Raw genomic sequence first — 17,610 nt, 5'->3', positions numbered from 1 at the left:
CTAAGTAGCTTCTCAAGGAAATTGGACATTTTCCCCAACAGGGCTGTGTTTACAACATTTCCAGAACTCCTCTTTCAAGCTGAATACACCCTTGATGATAGCAAATCCTCATCACTGAGAATGATTTTGACTTTTTTTTATTTAATGAGAAGTATGAAGAGCCAAGAAAGGTGAATGAGATGTGCTGGTTAACAATCCTTCGTTTTGGGTATTAAAAGTGATGATACAGTCATGATATTGATGGGGCTGGGAGTGGAATAAGAGCTCTAAAGACAACACAAAACATATGGATAAGACTTTCAAGAGCTGAGAACACGCTCTGCGGGTTGTAGAGGTCGTGTTGATCTCTGATGATAGAGCACAATGTGATTTTTGGCATATAATTTGGGAGTTCAAAGAACTGAATGACCTTGCCACAACAAAGCCCTTCCCTCTCAGTCTACTGATTTATGTGAACAAGCTTTCCCAGTGTGTGCGTGCAAAACAAAACAAAGCAAGAAATCGGCAATAAAAATTTGGAGTAAAATTACGGCTGAACCTACGTTTCACGCTGGCAATGCATTAATTTTTAAAGGTCCACTCATCTCCTAGAAAGACAGATTTCACAGGAAAATTTCCTTTCTATGTGTAATAACTATTTGCCAAAAATTGAAATATATTTATGTTGTTTTGGTTGTGTACTAAATTAAATTTAACAATAACTTAATCCAGGGGAACATTTCCAATACCTAAAGCCTTATGGTTATAGGAAATTAAAATAAATGAATTCAATTGCTACACACATTTTCTTGGAGAAAAGTAGAATAATGTAACCAATAAAAGGCTCTAAAACATAAAAGTACATTATATTAGGATGAAATTCTGTGTGGGGGGGAAGTGGATTAAAAATGTGAGTTCAAGGGGGAAATAATGCAAAATATTCAAATTATTCAAAAAGAGCTTGTTCATATGATTTTTAAAAATGAAAGATGGCAAGGATAGAAACCATCATGGCATTTACATTCTACTGGACATTTTTTTTGAATGCTATACCACTTTTATTTTAAAATGTTAGCATTCACAACATGTTAGAAATGACATTCTTTTGATATTTTTTATTTAAATTCGTGACAAAAAATTTCAGATGTCAACCTAAATATATGTGAAGGGGTATGTAATTTTGCAAACTTCTTTTGGTGTGTGAACCAAAGAGAATGAATAACTCCTGCCCTAATAAGTACAAACAAAGTTGTAGAAGGTAATGATCTTGAGCTGGGGATATGGGAAAAGGACTGTGATGGAGGCAGCCTCCGAAAACTGGGGCTGGAAGTGGGTCTTCTCCACCCAGAAGACTTATCTCTGTTCCTCAAGTTGCAGTTCAAGTGCTACCTCCTTTCTGAAGCTTCCTCTGATACCTTCAGGTGGAGAGGACCACCCCACCTCTGGGTGCCTGCAGGACAGGACGCGCGACACCGTGCACCACAGTGTTACACTGCATCACAGTGGTTTATTTGATGCACGATTCGGCAACTGGATTCTGAGTTTTTGGGGGGCAGGAGCACGCTTTACTTCCTTCCTAGGATGGTGGCTGACACACTGAATACATAAATAGATGAATAAATAGATGAATGCATGCATATGTTGAGCTAAATATGTAAAGATCACTCAAAAGAGCTAAAGAAAAATAGCGAGTCTAGAAAAATAAAAGTTTAAGATTAAAATGTTCAATACCAACACGTGCGATGTTTCTACTTGACTTCTCCAACTGCACTTTATTTGCTCTGGAGGTTTACTTGGCCGTCTCCCTAGAACGAGGAAACTAAGCTAATCTGACACGAGGCTTTCTCATACCTCTGGGCTGCTTCCCTGCTCTTTTCTCTTTTCCCACCCTGACACCCCAGTGATGTTCACATAAGCTGCCCACCTTGGGTCTTTCCCAGTGCCAGTCTATCTTGCCTCAAGTATTTAAAATATAATACATTATTTTCTTCAACAAGAATTGTGAAGATTCTTAGTAACTACTAGATCAAGAACACACTTCAAATGTCCATTTTAGCATTTCCATCTTAAGCTTCCAATTCTTAGGAACATGGGTTCTCCCTTTAATCTAGATGACTTAGGACCTTTTCCAATCTCTAGTCATTCCGTGTCATTTCTACGTTTGCTCAGCCATCTTAGCTTGGCCATATCCCACAGTGATGTCTTCTCTAGGCTCTTGCTTGGTTAAATTCTGCACATCTTAAAGATGGGTTGAGCACTACAAGGGCAAGAAAGACCTCCCAATCAACTCTGTTCCTATATCTGTTCCTTTAGGTGTACCACGGTTCTTAGTTATTCTTACCTACACTGATGCCTACCATGTTCTATTACATGGTCCTCCAACTGTCTTCCTAAGCTCTTTGGAAGTCAGAAGCATGTTCACACACAACCTCTGCACCCCTCATGCTACCCAGTACAGTGTTGGGCAAATAGCAAATAATCATTCAAATCTGAAATTTGATTACAAGAGGCATGTTCTCCAGTCTTACCTGAGACCACTCCATGGCGATCCACTTGGGGCAGTCGAACAGATTGCAGGTCTGCATCACCTTGGGTTTGGGCGCATACATGCACTTCCACTCTTCCACCTGCAGTATCTCTCCGTGCATGGACTCCTCCACACACACGAAGCTCCGCCTCTGAATCCCGCCTCCACACGACACCGAGCATGCCGTCCAAGGATTATGTTCCCAGCTCCAAAGCAAACAAGTGAAAACACATTATTTGTTGTTTGTTTCAAGTTTGCAGAGATGATGGCAAAAGTGCAGCCTCAGGAAAACAGTTGTAGTTCAGATGAAAGAGGACTGGACTTGGAATCTTATAATTTTAATCTTATGCTACACACAACCTGCAGTCACAAGGTACTTAACTCCTTTGACTCTAAGGTTATCGTCAAGTGGAAGTAACACACCTGCCCTCATGTATTAGCACAATAGGGCCATCGTGAGAATCAAATAAATACAGACTATGAAAGCATCTTCAAACTGTCTCTAAACTATAAATCACGAATGGACAGCATTACTAGGGAATCACAGAAACTCAAAGTCAGGAAGAACCATACTAGTCATCGAGGCGTAAAAGGGCATTCAAATTTCTGGTGAATTGCAATGCTTGAGCTCCCTCTGTAACACCCAGTTATCCAAGATACACTTGACATCGCCAGTGACAGAAAACATCACCTTTTGAGGCTGCCTATTCCATCTAATTCTTAGAAAGATCTTTCTTATCATGGAGTTGAAGTCTGTGTCCCCCTAGCTCTCCGTGAAGGGTCTAATATCTGTCCCTCTTCCATTTTAGACTATTGCTACAGATACTGCAGTTCCTTGCAAACCACTTAGACCAAATTACAAAAAGGAAAAGGAAACATGTGACTCACCGAGGGAGAGGCTGGAAGTGGTCATAGGGCATGATCTCTTTAAATCCATCACTACAAATGAAATCATCGTGAGAATATAATTTCTAACCAATTAACATTTATTAATTTGATTAGTACAGATGTGACATCCTAAAAGACAGAGCACTTTCAAATTAAAAGCTAAATGCAAAATGTTATGCTCCATTTCCCGCAAAATTAAGCCACCACCTCCTTAATTTTCAGGAACATCTCTGACAACCCCCCCAGTTCTATATGAAAATACAGAAAATGGAACTAGCGATATGTATTAATCAAAGGAATGAGTTTCTCTTAACTTAGATCTGTTTATTTGCTTTTATCATCTTAAGAGGTTATTTTGATAAAATATATTAAGGATATTAACACATTGTCATATTATTAGGATTGTCAGAAAACCATTTTATTTCACAGAATTTGTCCTTTGAAAAGCCTCTATTAATAATTCATACACCTGGGACTACAGGAAATGCTCAGTTTAGTGACAGGAAATGAAATCCACCGAGAATGCTTCCTTTTCCACTTGCACACGTCTGCCTTTGCCAGCTGGCAGATAGCTGGGGGATTCTGGGACTTGATATGGTGCTGTTATTTTAAGATACTGTAGTAAAGCCAGGAAACTTCCCCAGGCAATCCAAGTCATCAGGTACTAAATTATGCAGCAGGATAGTTTATGGATAGCTTTTCTGCTTTGGCATTAAAACTTTTCACTTCCTTGCACAATGCATTATTTATACTGAATTTAATGTGAACACTTCAAAAGTCAAAACGTGGTCATGGGTGACAGTTTAAAAAGTTCAAATGGTGAGTTGCCGGTATTTACAGCGAGCAGATGGACTAGACATTGTACTTGGACGGAGAGATCTCTCATGCTGTGTATGCAGAAGACGCTCAAAGAGGCTCATTAGCAAGAGGTAAATGGCACAGCCCATGGGCGCACAGCCCACAAGAGAGGGCTGCGCTTAGTGAGCTGATGAGCCCAGTTCCTACCGACCACGGTTATAAACGTGAATGCCAGTGCCTGCCGCCAGTGTATGTTCAAGGTCATGCAATGGAAATGTGTCACCTGGAGAGGATGGATCAGTCTCTGCTGCAATTGATTTGCTTTTTTTTTTTTAAAGGAAGAAGGGTCTGGGCAGTTATGCAAACCTCGATGGACAAGGATCCATGCTGCATTCCTTCAGTTTCGGTTTTGGTTTCACATTTTCAGGGTAGTAATGGCAATAATGGTCAGGAACCACCCTCTTCAGGCGGATATCCACACATTCAGCAGAATTGAGCTGATAACCTAAAGCAGCAGAACAGGAACGTCTGAATATCACATCCATTCCGTCTTCACTTGGCAAAGCTAGCACTTGCCGCACACTTTTTTTCTTCTTTAAGGAACTTAACTGTGTGGTTCTCCACCCTGGGTGTATAACAGAATCACCTGGGAACCTTTCATAAACACCAATGCCCAGGTCCCTTCCGGGGCCAACTGTCACTAGGTCCAAGAAATTAATTTTTTTTCCCCAGGATTCTCAGGTTCCTCTAAGATGTCTAAAATGTGTGGCCAAGATTGAGAATGACTACTTGAACTGACTGTGTTAGTCTGAGCACTTATAACTAAAGTTACAGTAGACTCCTTTGAAAATGTTTGGACCTCACGTACAGACTGTTAGTTATTCACTGTCCTCAGGTCATTGTCACATGTCCTCACTGTCATCATGGTACTGGGCAAGGCCCCTCTCTTCTTCCTCTTCTCCCATCACCATTCCCATTACAATCCCCCAGAGACACCTCTTTATTGTTTGTATGTCCTTAAATATACATCTGCCTTATGTAATGTTGTTTTGTGTGTATTTGTTTTAACTAAATAAATGATACTGTGTTTCAAATCCTGTTGTTTTCTACTTTTCTCACTCAACATTACATTTTTGAGAGCAACCCTTGTGCTGAGTTGCTGTTTCTTTCTTCTGTGTAATATTCCATTGCTTGTTACTTTTAACTCACTTCCTGTCCTGGGGTACTTAGGGTGCCTCTGATGACAATAAGCTTTCTACCTGGGGAATTAAGCATTGCCTATATACAGAGGAACAAAATACTTCTGCCAGCACCTCCCCCTGACTCACAAGCCTTCAAAGAGGAGGGAATGAAGACTGATTCCTGCTTCTATTTGATTCAGTTCGTACAGTCTCTGAGGGAAGTGAACGCTCCAAAAGCACGAGGGCTGTAAATTTAAAAAACAACTCACAAAACGACGCTTCTATTTCCTGAAAGATTTGATTCCAGGTTTCCTGTCACTACAGAAGTATCATGTTAAGTTTAAAAAAAGGTAAATTTTCAAAACCAGAATGAGCTCTTCAGGAAAAAAAAAAAAAAAAAAGCCCTAAGTTAAGTTCTCAGCCTCTGCCAACTGGTCTAAAGTTCTAAAAATACACTTAGAGGCCTGATTGCTGAGAAGAATCTGATTTTATAAACTACTAGACAGCTTTCTACAAGTCATGGCTGAGTGGAAGGACAACGGGTTATGCATTATAAAAAGCAAGGTCCAAACCACAGGAATGAAAATCCAAATGGAGTCAATAAAATATTACTTGGGTGCCAATATCTGCCAGAAAGTCTACAATATCAGGTGGCAGTGGCACTTCCCCCAAACTGATCTCAAGTGTCCTACACAGATGCTTGCAGACAAGACTGGGAAAGTCCATCCAAGCACCTTGGAGACCAGGGAGTTAATTTTCCTAATTACCCCCCACCCCACAACTCTGAAATGCCATTTACACAAATCATATAGATTTGATTACTAATATAATTAAATTTTGGTAATGCTTTCTTTGTGGGTTTTACGTGTGTGTTTTTATTTTCCTCAAAACAATAACAGAATGAGATCACAGCTCCCTGAGTCAAAGAAAAATCTTTGCTCTAAATGGAAACATATTTCTAGAAGAAGGAGATGAGAAGCCTACAGTCGTTTATAATTTAGGGAGAGACAATTAACTTTCCTCTTTAATTTTGTGGCAGTCCAGAGATAACCAAAAGTGAAAGAAATAAGGCAGACGGCCTTCCTACGTGGTGAACAAATGTAGTGAAGTTCTGCCAGTGTGCAGAAAATGGCAGGCTATTGAGGGACCCCAAAAGCAGTGTGAAGTTTCCCTTCTGATCTTACAGCCAACGCTATCTTTGGTGGACAGTCTCACAGTCAGGTGTTTCCATTTAACGTTCCAGCAGGACTGACTGTCTTCCTTTGGGCACCCAGATATGAGAAACATCTATTCTCCTCCCAAGAATTTAACCAACTGAACTAAGCTGAGTCCCATCAGAAACAGGAAACGTCCCTCTCAGAGTGCAAAGCTTCTCTTTTAACTTGTGTGTCCAAATGGGAGCATCTCTCTAACTGTGTGTGAGAGCTAGAGAATAAATTAAAAAGAAAGAGATGTTTGGTTTTTTTTTTTTTTTGATGCGTAAGAATTAAAAAGCCCCCGATCCCTTTGCTTTTATTTGGGGTCCCTGAGAGACTCCTGTCCTTCCTGAAGCCATGATCCAACTCGTTTTAAGCTGGTGGGATTCTGGTTCTGGATAAAAAATATTCATCTCTAGGTATGTCCCACTCACTCTGAGAGCTTTCTCCTGTGACCACATAACTCATGGCCAGAGAACGCCAGAAGTGGGAGATGGCTGAGGACCTGTAGATTATACAGAGGCACCTTTGACAAAACTCAGGTGTCAATTCCGACATTATGGAGATTTCCTGAGTGCCCGCTAAGTGCCAGGCATTATAGTGCGCTCCTTAAGATATGCCATTCTCACTTTAACCCCCAACAATGTTATAATGGGAATCATTCTATTTTATAGATGAGAAGAACGAGGCTCAGAGATGTCTCAGAGTTAATGAGCAGCAAAAACAAGAAGTGAATCCAGATCTTCAAATTCCAACCCTACTACTTGTCCCACTATGCCATGCTGCCCCTTTTTTAGAAATTATTATTAAAGCACAGTCGATTTACAACACTGCATTAGTTTCCAGTGTACAGCATAGTGACTCAGGTGTACATGCACATATTTTTTTCCATATTCTTTTTCATTATAGGTTATTACAAGATATTGAATATAGTTCCCTGTGCTACACAGTAGGACCTTGCTGTTTATCTATTTTATACATAGTAGTTTGTATCTGCTAATCCCAAATTCCTAATTTATCCCCCTCCCCACCTTTCACCTTTGGTAACCATAGTTTGTTTTCTATTTCTGTGAGTCTGTTTCTACTTTGTAAATAAGTTTATTTGTGTCCTTTTTTTTAGATTCCACGTATAAGTGATACCATATGGTATTTGTCTTTGTCTGACTCACTTCACGTAGTACGATAATCTCGAGGTTCAAAACTGAGAGCACGTTAGAGCTGGCAGGGATCCAAAGATTGTCTGCCCCATTGTTTCATTTTCATTGTATTGATTTTTGTGATTGTGTTTTATTTATGACAAGAGATAACAGTTTCCCACGTAAGGTAGTAATATTAAGTTATTTGGTAAACATGGTTATTTAAGTTTTTTTTAAAGGTCCATTTGAAGAAAACAGCTTAAGTAAATAACAGCGCAGGGGTAACACAGATAAGGCATAAAAGTACAGTTAGCGTGATTATAGCTGACAGTCAGACGTTGCCCTAGAGAGCAGTGGATCTTAAACCTGAGGGTGCACCAGTCTCCTGGAGGGCCCTTGGAAACAGACCGCTGAGCCCCACCCCCAGAGTTCTGATCCAGTAGTCCTGGGGTGTGGTCAAAGATCTGCACCTCTCACAAGTTCCCAAGAGACTCTGGGGCTGCTGGTCCAGGGACCCCACCTTGAGGAGCGCTGCTGTAGGATCACCACCACGTGATCTACTGCCCAGGCCTGGCCTGGGGAGAACTAACTGGGAAACGAGGAATATTTGCTTATTCCTTTCTTTTCAGAGCCCTGTTTAACCCTCAAACTGTTTCCCTTCCATTCCCTGGGACACAAGCTCCTTCTGGGGTCTGGGATGCCCACAGCTCCCCACAAAAGTGCCTGCCTCCTGGTTTCCCAGGGAGTGTGAATCCCAGAAGAGAGAGGTCTGCCCTGCGTCTTCACAGAAGCTGACATCGCCTGAGGATTCCTCCTTGACAGAATCGCAGTGTAAAGGACAGGGGCCAGAGCCCAGCTCAGCTGCTCACTCTGCCTAAGTTGATCTTCTTCTGGAGGGAGGAAATGATTTGGGGCTGGGCTGAGCTGGACTGGCCTGAAGGAGGAGGATTTATTCTGGCTCTTCAAACAGAACCATCCCTGAGCCTGCGGACGCCGACCTGGTCCCAGGTGCAGTAGACGGTTCAGGGGAGACCCAAGGGGAAGATCACTTAGAGCATGGCTCTGGCATCGGACGGACCTAGAGCCAGATCTGAGCTGTGCTGTTTCCTAGCTGAGCAACCTTGAGTATATTCTTTACCTTTTCTAAGTTTCAGTTTGCTCACACATGGAAGTCACGAGAACAGACCTTTCTTGGAAAAATAAATGTGATGGTGAGTACTCCAGCACATGGCTTGAGACGTGGTACATGCCACGTAATGTTATCTGGGACTTTTAGTGGCAGCATCAGCATTAAGCCCCTCTAGCAGTTTGAGAAACTAACTCCTGGGTTGGCACTAGTTTTGAACCATTTACTCTTCAATTTAAAAGTTCAGTTCAGGGAAAGAGAATTGTCTTGACAGTGGCTCCGGTCGCTTCATTTGCTCCAGAGGGTCAGTTAAATAAACAATCATCCTCCATCTGAGCCTGTAAAGATGAGCCGCATGTGTGGGGAGCCCCGGGTTACATTTGAGCCCCAGGACCTTCCTCAACTGTCTGTGAACACCTTGAACTAAGCAAACAGTAAGCAGGACCCTCCCCTTATCAAATAAAACTCTTTTTGCTAAGTTTATACTCTGGCACCTGAGGAGACAGAGGGTGGAAATCTAAGTGTTAGAACCAACACCGCCATTAACTTGAGCAGACTGAGCAAGTCACTTGGACTCTCCGTTCCTCGGGTTTTCCACAGAAAATTTAAAGGACATGCTTTAAGGACAATGAAGAAAAGAACACATGCAAACGTCTTTCCAGCTCTTTGCTAAAAGTAAAGGGTGGTTTCCAAATCCAGTTTTCACCTGTCTTCAAGAACAAGGCAAATGCACATTTATTAACACAGCAGCATTCCAGGCCACTGAGCACGATGCTGTGAGATTACACGCCTCTAATTACCACATAATTTTAAAGTCAGCTTCAAAAAGGCCAATGTGTCATCTCCAACTCTGAGCTCTAAACATTCAGGAACAAAGTCTGTGCCTCACCTCCTCCACACGTCACAGTGCAGGGGAAGAAGTCAGTCTGTCTCCACTGATGACTGATCGGCTGGTAAAAGAAGAACTGGACCACGCTGTCCTCGGCCGCAGTGGACCTGGTCTGGACAGAGAGAACGGTGATAGTACATTTGTGTACAAGGAGCTAGTGCTTTCCACACTTTTCAAAATGAGATGAATGTAAGCCACCTGTGTAGACAACCACATATCTATCACAACAAATTCTGGCATGTGAAGAGTCCCAGAATTTTAAGAGATGATAGCATTTCAACTCGATTTGTCAAGAATGGGATCTCGGAAGATCTTCAACCCATCTCCCTGGAGTCATTTTTCCAGATAATTCCATGTCTCTGAACGAGTTCACAAAAATGCAGGTGGACTTTTTGTTTATTTGTTTAACTTTTTTTCCTTCCTGATACATTTGATTTTAATCTCCACGAGAGCAGGGACTGAGACTTAATCTGGGTTTGCTTACAACATGGCACGTAATGGGGAGTCTTACGTTTTTAGTAACAACGCGTCTAAAGCAGCTTTAAGAAGACCCTTTTGAAAAATCCATCTGAAAGCACAGCCGAAGAAACTCAAAGGTACACAACTACATGGTGTCTGCAGACAAGCATGTCAGCACTAATTCAAAGAGAGAGCGAGCAAGCAGCTACAGACAGAGGTAAGTTTGCTGTGGGGGTTATTTTACTCCGGGAGCAAGTCTTCTCCCTCTTTGTTCTTTTCTTCCCTAGTGGTTGAACAAATGAGTGAACTGAGGAAAAGTCCCAGAACGTAACACAAGGAGAGGGAAAAACAAAAGTTCAGCTGGTGGGGGAACAGATCCAGAAATGTCAGCCTCACGTGGAGCTCAAGAGAGAGAACAGAGAAAATAATGAAGAGGAGATATCTGATTACATAACTACTGGGAACTTGCTAGACCTTAAGAAAGACAGGACTACTCACTCTGATAATGCTCATCAAGTTCTGAGCAGACGTTCTAAAAAAACCCAGCAACAAAGGATAAAGAGAAATCCTAAAAGTTACCAGATAGAAAAAAAATGATTCCCTACAAAGTAGTGAGAATCAGATTGGCATAAGACTTCTCTTAGGCAATGGTGGATGCCAGAAAATAAAATCATACCTGCAAAAGGATGAAGGGCAATCATTTTTTAATCTAGAATTCACTAACCAAAGTATTCATCACTAATCAATTGTCAATTTATAAACAATCTATGATCAAATTATCAATCAGTAATCAGTGAAATAAAGATATTTTCAGACACAAAAGGAGTGAAACATTACCACTTAGAGGCCCTCACTAGGAAAAAAAAAAACACTACTGAACAAGAACTAATATAAATGCTAAAGAAAGTAGTCACACGCAAGAAGCAATCATGATGAAATAAATCAGGAAAGCTTATCAGTAAATCTAAACTAGAGTTGAGTGAAAAGTAATAGTTTGATGTATTTAAAACTTGTAAAATGGTAAAAAAAAAAAAAAAATTCCAGACATGAGCTGTGTGTGGAGGGAGGGAGGGTCACAGTGACGGGCGAGGACAGAGGTCACAGAGGCAGAAAACACTTGTAAGGTGTTTTGCTTCTAGCCATGGAAGAATAGCTTGTTTCTGATGAGCCCTCCCAGTTAGAATAAGTAAAAATGCTGTGTCAAGGATTTTTCAAACGTATCTGAAGGCATCAGAAAGCTACCATAGTAGTGAGGATTTGCAGGGCCAAGATCCCAGACACAAAGGAAGCCCAGAAAGGTGAGCACAACATTTGGCACCACCTTTGGCACCGCGTTTCTGCTCAAGACATTTTCCATTTTGCAAGTGGTGACTGAGCGGCTGAGAAGCTGAGCAGGCCTGTCATCAGACTCATGGGGCCAGGGGAGCAAATCCTGGAGCTCCAGGCCTGCCAAGGTGAGGAGTGTTGGTAAACAGCCCAGGCTGTCAGTTGGGACCCCAGAAAGCTGTATCCTAGGAATCAGAGTTATCTGGAAATTGTCCAGTTTTCAAAGGGAATGAAGCCCAGGTTCAAATTATTTTAGTTCCTTGTTGGATGAAGGTGACTGGCTGCTAACCCGTCTTCCAAAAGCAATAATTTATCCAGTCTCAAATTATATGTCTAATCTTTCATCAACTATGTTCAACAAAACTTAAAAATAACCCTAAGTATACAAAAAATATAAAATTTAACAACAACCAAAAAAGTGGGAAAATTGACATTACTAACAGAATTACAGGAAATCCAGGTATGGGCATTAACTGATAGAAAATTAAACTGAAGTAGAGCACTACCACTTCCTATAACCCTGGCTTTGGCTTCATGTCTTGTTTCCCTGCTTGAGGGGCCTAGCAACACCTCATTCTGATCCCATGATCATAAAACATCAGTGTTAGCACATGGCTTTTGCCTCAGGCTCTGCTTTTTAGAGGACCTAGACTCAGATACTATGACTAAAATGTTCAAGAAATTAAATGACAAGATGGAGAACACAATAAAAATAAAATGTGATTGTAGAAATAAAAAGCACAGAAATTTAAATAAATATCTCAATGAGTAGGCTTAATAGATTAGACTAGGATTCAGCAAATACTGTCTTCAGAAAACAGATAGTAAAAGTTAGCTTTCAGGCCATATTCTCTCAGTTGCAATTATTCAGTTCTGCTGGTGTAGTGCAAAAACAGCCACAGGCAATATATAAACAAATGGGGGTTGTTGTAAACTCCACTTACAAAGACAGGTGGTTGGCTTGCTGGTTGTAATCGGCTGACTCCTGGATTATACACACCTGAACAGAGAATTAGTAAACTGATAGATAAAAAGAAAGTGGAAATAAGACATGTGGGATAGAGCCTCAGAAAAAGAGAACAAAGAGAGTACGACAGAAACTACATCTGAAGAGGTAATACGTGAGAATCTTCAAAAACTGATGATGGATATCAAGCCACAGATTCATAAAGCACCATGGACCTCAAGCAGGAAAAATCCACTGATCACATCATAGTCAAACTGATGAAAACCAAAAACAAAGAGAAAGCACTTGAAAGCAAAGAAAAAAGACACATTACCTTCTAAGGAACAAAAACAAGACTGACAGCTGACTTCTCAACAGAACAAACGGAAGCCAGAAGACAATGGAGAGATATCTTCAAAGTGCTGAAAGAAAATCATTTCACAATGATAAAGAGGTCAAGTCACTAGAAGAGGTAATGATTCTAAGTGTATCTGACCACCTAGCCTCAAAATACAGAATTCAAAAATTGACAAGAATAGAAAAAGTACAGACAAATGCACATAGTGGTAGTTTTACCATGTCTCCCATGGTAACTAATAGAATAAGCAGGCAAAAATCAGGAAGGTTATAATTTTTAATAAAATCATTAATAAATGCATAGAACATTGTGTCCAACAACAGAAGACTACGTATCATATTCTTCTAAAATTTGCTATATTTTGAGCCAAAAATTAAGTTTTAATGAATTTAACATTGAAATAATATAATATTCTTTGACTACAGTAGAATTAAGCTATAAAATGATGAGATTACTGGAGAATTCCCACATACTTGGATGCTACACATCTAAATATTCAAAGAGTCAAAGAATATAATATTACTATGGAAATTACAATGCACTTTAACTGAATGAAGGAAAAGAACTTAACACTACCAGATATCAAGACTTGTTTTAATGTTACAGTAACTAAGTCACAATGGTATTGGCACAAATAGACAAATAGGTCAATGAAACAGAACAGAGTCCAGAAATAGACTCACACATATATAATTTGGGATTTGAGACAAATAGGGAAAGAATTGTCTTTTCACTTAATGGTTTTGAGTCAACTGGATAGTCATATGGGAAAAAAAATTGATTCTACTTTATAACATACACAAATATCAATTCTAGGTGGATTATACCCCTTAATATAAAAGGTAAAACAATAAGGTTATGAGACAAAAACATACAAGAACATTTTTATGATCCTGGATAAGGCAAAGGTATTCTAAACATATACAAATAGCTTAAGCATAAAGTTAAAAATTAACAACCTACACCATGACAAAATTAAGAACTTCTGTATGGGGAAACTGATGGTCCTAAATTCATTTAATGGAGAACAAAAGTTGAAAATAAAATGAATTACAAATTTAGCTCTAGAAGCTAAAAATATATCACAAAAATAAAACCATGTAAAGATAAAGAAACAAAAATAAGAATTTACACAAATAGACTTTTTTTTAATAAACTCTGAGAGTTAACAAGACCAAAATCCAGTTCTTAGGTGTCTCGGAGACAAATCTTTGAATGGTTTGAACAAAAAAAAATTTTTGACGAGGAACTAGTGAACAAGTTTAAGAGTGAAAAAGACACAATTACAGGTACAGTTGAGTTTTTTTTTTTTAATGATAAGGCAATGCTATGATTACATTAGAGAAGTTAAGTTTGAAGAGTTAGATGAACTGGACACTTCTGAATTGGACAGAAATTGTAGTATTTCTGTCCCAAATAAATCAGTAAGCCTAAGAGGAATTGAAATGGTTTTCTGAGTCTTGTTCATTACCACCTAAAAGAAAAAGAGGAAAAAAAAAAAAGGAAGGAAGGAAGAAAAAGAAAGAAAAGGCATTAAGCCCAGACATTTTACAGAAATAAATAATCCTTATTGTAGCAGAAGCATTCAGCTGCTTCCCAATATTCACTTCCCTTTCCCATTCTGTCAGAGGCTCAATTTTCTTCCCGTGTTCATTCCTCCTGAATGTATCTCAGATAATTCTCTTAGCAACTTCCAAATATACAATAGAGTACTGTTAACGTTAGTCACCATGCTTTACATTACATCCCAGAACTTATTTATCTTGTAAAGTCTGTACCTTTTGACCACCTTCACCCATTTCATCTACCTGCACCTTCTTCCTTCCTGTGGCAACCACCAGTCTGTTCTGTGCATCTATGGGTTTGGGTGTTTTTTTTTTTTTAATTCCACTTGTAAGTGAGATTATACAGTATTTCTCTTTCTCTGACTTACTTCACTTAGCATAATTCCCTCAAGGTCCATCCATGTTGTTGCAAATGGTAGGATGTCCTTCTTTTTAGGGTTGAATAATATTCCTTTGTATATACGTACAACACTTTCTTTACTCATTCAGCCACTGATGGACAATTAGGTTGTTTGCAAGTTCTGGCTGTTGTAAATAATGCTACGATGAACACGGGGGTGCAGGTATCTTTTTGACACAGTGATTTCCTTTCCTTCAGATATATACCCAGGAGCGGAATTGCTGGGTCACACGGTAGCTCTATTTTTAAATTTTTGAGGATCCGTCTTACTGTTTTCCATAGTGGCTGCACCAATTTACATTCCCACCAACAGTGTACAAGGGTTTCCTTTTCCCCACATCCTCACCAACACTTGTTATCTCCTGTCTTTTTGACAATAGACATTCTAACAGGTGTGAGGTGATAGCTCCTTGTGGGTTTGATCTATATTACCCTGATGATTAGTGATGCTGGACACGTTTTCATGTACCTGTTGGCCATTTATATGTTTTCTTTGGAAAAATGTCTATTCAGGCCCTCTGCCCACTTTTTTTTTTTTGGTAATAACATAATTCTGAAAAAATTAATCATGCATATATTTCCCTCAAGCTACACACTACTTGCAGCTTATATTTATAATACTCATGAAATTTCATTCAATTCTAGTTCTCCACATTGTCATTTTAAAGGACAAAGCAATTGTTTAGAGGTTTATCAATATTATAATATCTTTAAACATCATTAAAATGTGATGCAGTATCATCATTCTTCCTTGGAAAAAGTCCCTGTTTTTACCATTGAGAATTACTGAGCATTGGAAGAGAATTTTAACCCCAAGAAGGCGTTTATATTTGGATATTTGTTCTTCAATTCCAAGAACACTGGCATTATGTTGTATTATTTTAGAGAACAAAATAGGCAAAATGGGAGGTATAAGATTACGTCTTCAAAATAAATAAAAACTACTAACTAAATATATAATGCCCTTTCCTCCAATACTAACACCTTGAGAGCCATGAAGTGACTTACACCTGCAGGGGTCTTTTTCTCCGCCAAGGCTCCGTCTGTGTTTTGTGCTCCGTGACTGAGCAGCAGAGCTCAGTCTCTGGGCAGGTGATGGATGGCAAGAGGCAGCTTCCTATTTCTTACAACTGCTCTGATCCTCACAGGCCCCCTCCTAACTGAGAGTGAGGGGAAAACAACTTAAATTGAGTTCAACCCTATGAAGTTGGTCTGGCTCACTCATTTGCAGAGGTCTCTGTAGGCACTGCCATTGCAGGTGGGGAAGTGCCCAGTCTTCAGCTGCCCCCTAGTTCAGACCGACCTCCTCCATGGTGGTCCTCGGCCCAAGACCTCACAGGGGCAGGAAAGGAAGGGGCCTTGGATCTATGTGTGATGGTCCCCATCCTGTCTTTGGGCCCACAGCTGTGTCCCTTGTCCCTCTGGACCCCGGGAGGCCCGCCGGGAGCCTCAGAGCCATTGAGCTCGGCCGAGTTCTTTCCCAGCCCGGGGCCGGTGGACTCCTCTGCTGACCTGCCCACTCCACGCTCCTCTCGGACTGCAGGTTCTCCGTGGTGTGTCCGGGACTCCTCTCCAGTCCCTGGCCTGGCTTAGAGCCCCTTCCCAAGGAGAGCAGATGCTTTCTTGTCCAGGATGCTTCTGAGGGTGCAAGGAGGAGCTTCTAAGAATTAAGTCAGGGTCACGGGCATAAGCTAGGTCTTTTCTGAATTAGGATGTATGGTCTCTCTGCCTTTATCCCTCAGCTGCAGGGTCATATGGCCCTGACCCATGTCAGCCTCTCCAGGAAGACTGCCAGCCAAGAGTACATGGAATTTTCTAGATACTTTCCATGCCACTTGGGAGCGGAGGGAGACTCCAGTTAGCTGAGCTCAGACTCAATCTGTCACTAAACATTTCATGGCACTAATGCCAGTTTCATTCCAAGGTAGTCTCCCCAGGTAGTGGATGGAGGTGGACACCCTTGGAGGCATTTTCTTCTTGGGGTTCCAAATGAAAAGTGAAGCCCATCACCTTGTCTGATCTTAGCTTTAAAACCTGCTTAACATGCTCTCCTGCTCTGCAGAGAGACTGCCATCATGAGACATGTCTCCTGACCACAGCTCATCACCCTGCTTCCTCCATCCTGTCCCCAATTTTCTTATTTCACCTACAATTCCCCGAGGCAGAGGAAGCAGAACTTCCACATCCTTGCTGGGCTCTCCCTACAGTGGATGCTTCTCCTGAGCGGAGGGCGCTGAGGACGTGAGGCCACAGCTCAGCCTTCCTGTGGGTAGAGGCATTCTCTATAATGCAGAAGAAACACTTGGATTCAGTCTCCCGAGCTTGGCCCTTGAAATGTTATGGGAACTAAATCAATTTGTAGAAGCCTCATCTCTCTCCACGAGCCTGCCTTTCGAAAGTCTAACCCAAAAGAGAAAAAAAAAATCCTAACTTTAAGAATCAGAAGTTGAACATTAATGCTCACTCTCTGCATTCCTGCTAACGACAGCCCGGTCATCACCCGCTACTTGTAAGACCGCGGGGCAGACAGCTCTGCTGACGTGGGAGGTGGCCAAGTACACAACATGGCAAAAGAGAAGCAGATGTCAACATTTACAAGAGTTTATCACTTCTTCTGATCAGGAAAGTGATTTTATAACAATGGTAAGGAAACGAATTCAACTTCAACTGCCTTACTTGGTGACTTCAAAATAATTCCCCAAATTTATGGAATGGATTTTTGTATAAAACTCTTCTTTCTATAATTGTGTATATATTTACACAAATAGTTTAGCTGTGAATTATGGTAACTAGTAGAAGCGTATTTGAACTGCTTTAACCAAGAAATTTCCCTGAA

At 40.6% G+C, this 17,610-nt stretch overlaps 1 protein-coding gene across 2 annotated transcripts in view; it reads right to left on the bottom strand.

Moving 5' to 3' along the window:
• ADAMTSL3 (ADAMTS like 3) overlaps nt 1-17,610 on the bottom strand; it is a 260,077-nt gene that overhangs the window by 100,828 nt on the left and 141,639 nt on the right. For both annotated transcript variants that reach the window (XM_031440672.2, XM_064480638.1), the window contains exons 9-12: nt 9,721-9,832; nt 4,559-4,697; nt 3,395-3,445; nt 2,508-2,712 (exon numbers count right to left, since the gene is read on the bottom strand). In XM_031440672.2, coding sequence (XP_031296532.2) covers nt 2,508-2,712; nt 3,395-3,445; nt 4,559-4,697; nt 9,721-9,832 — 507 coding nt within the window. The remainder of the gene's footprint in view (nt 1-2,507; nt 2,713-3,394; nt 3,446-4,558; nt 4,698-9,720; nt 9,833-17,610) is intronic.

This window comes from Camelus dromedarius, chromosome 29, assembly GCF_036321535.1.
Source record: "Camelus dromedarius isolate mCamDro1 chromosome 29, mCamDro1.pat, whole genome shotgun sequence".
Lineage (NCBI taxonomy): Eukaryota > Metazoa > Chordata > Mammalia > Artiodactyla > Camelidae > Camelus > Camelus dromedarius.
The sequence above is the reverse complement of the archived record's forward strand: the minus strand, read 5'-3'. Positions and strand labels throughout refer to the sequence as shown.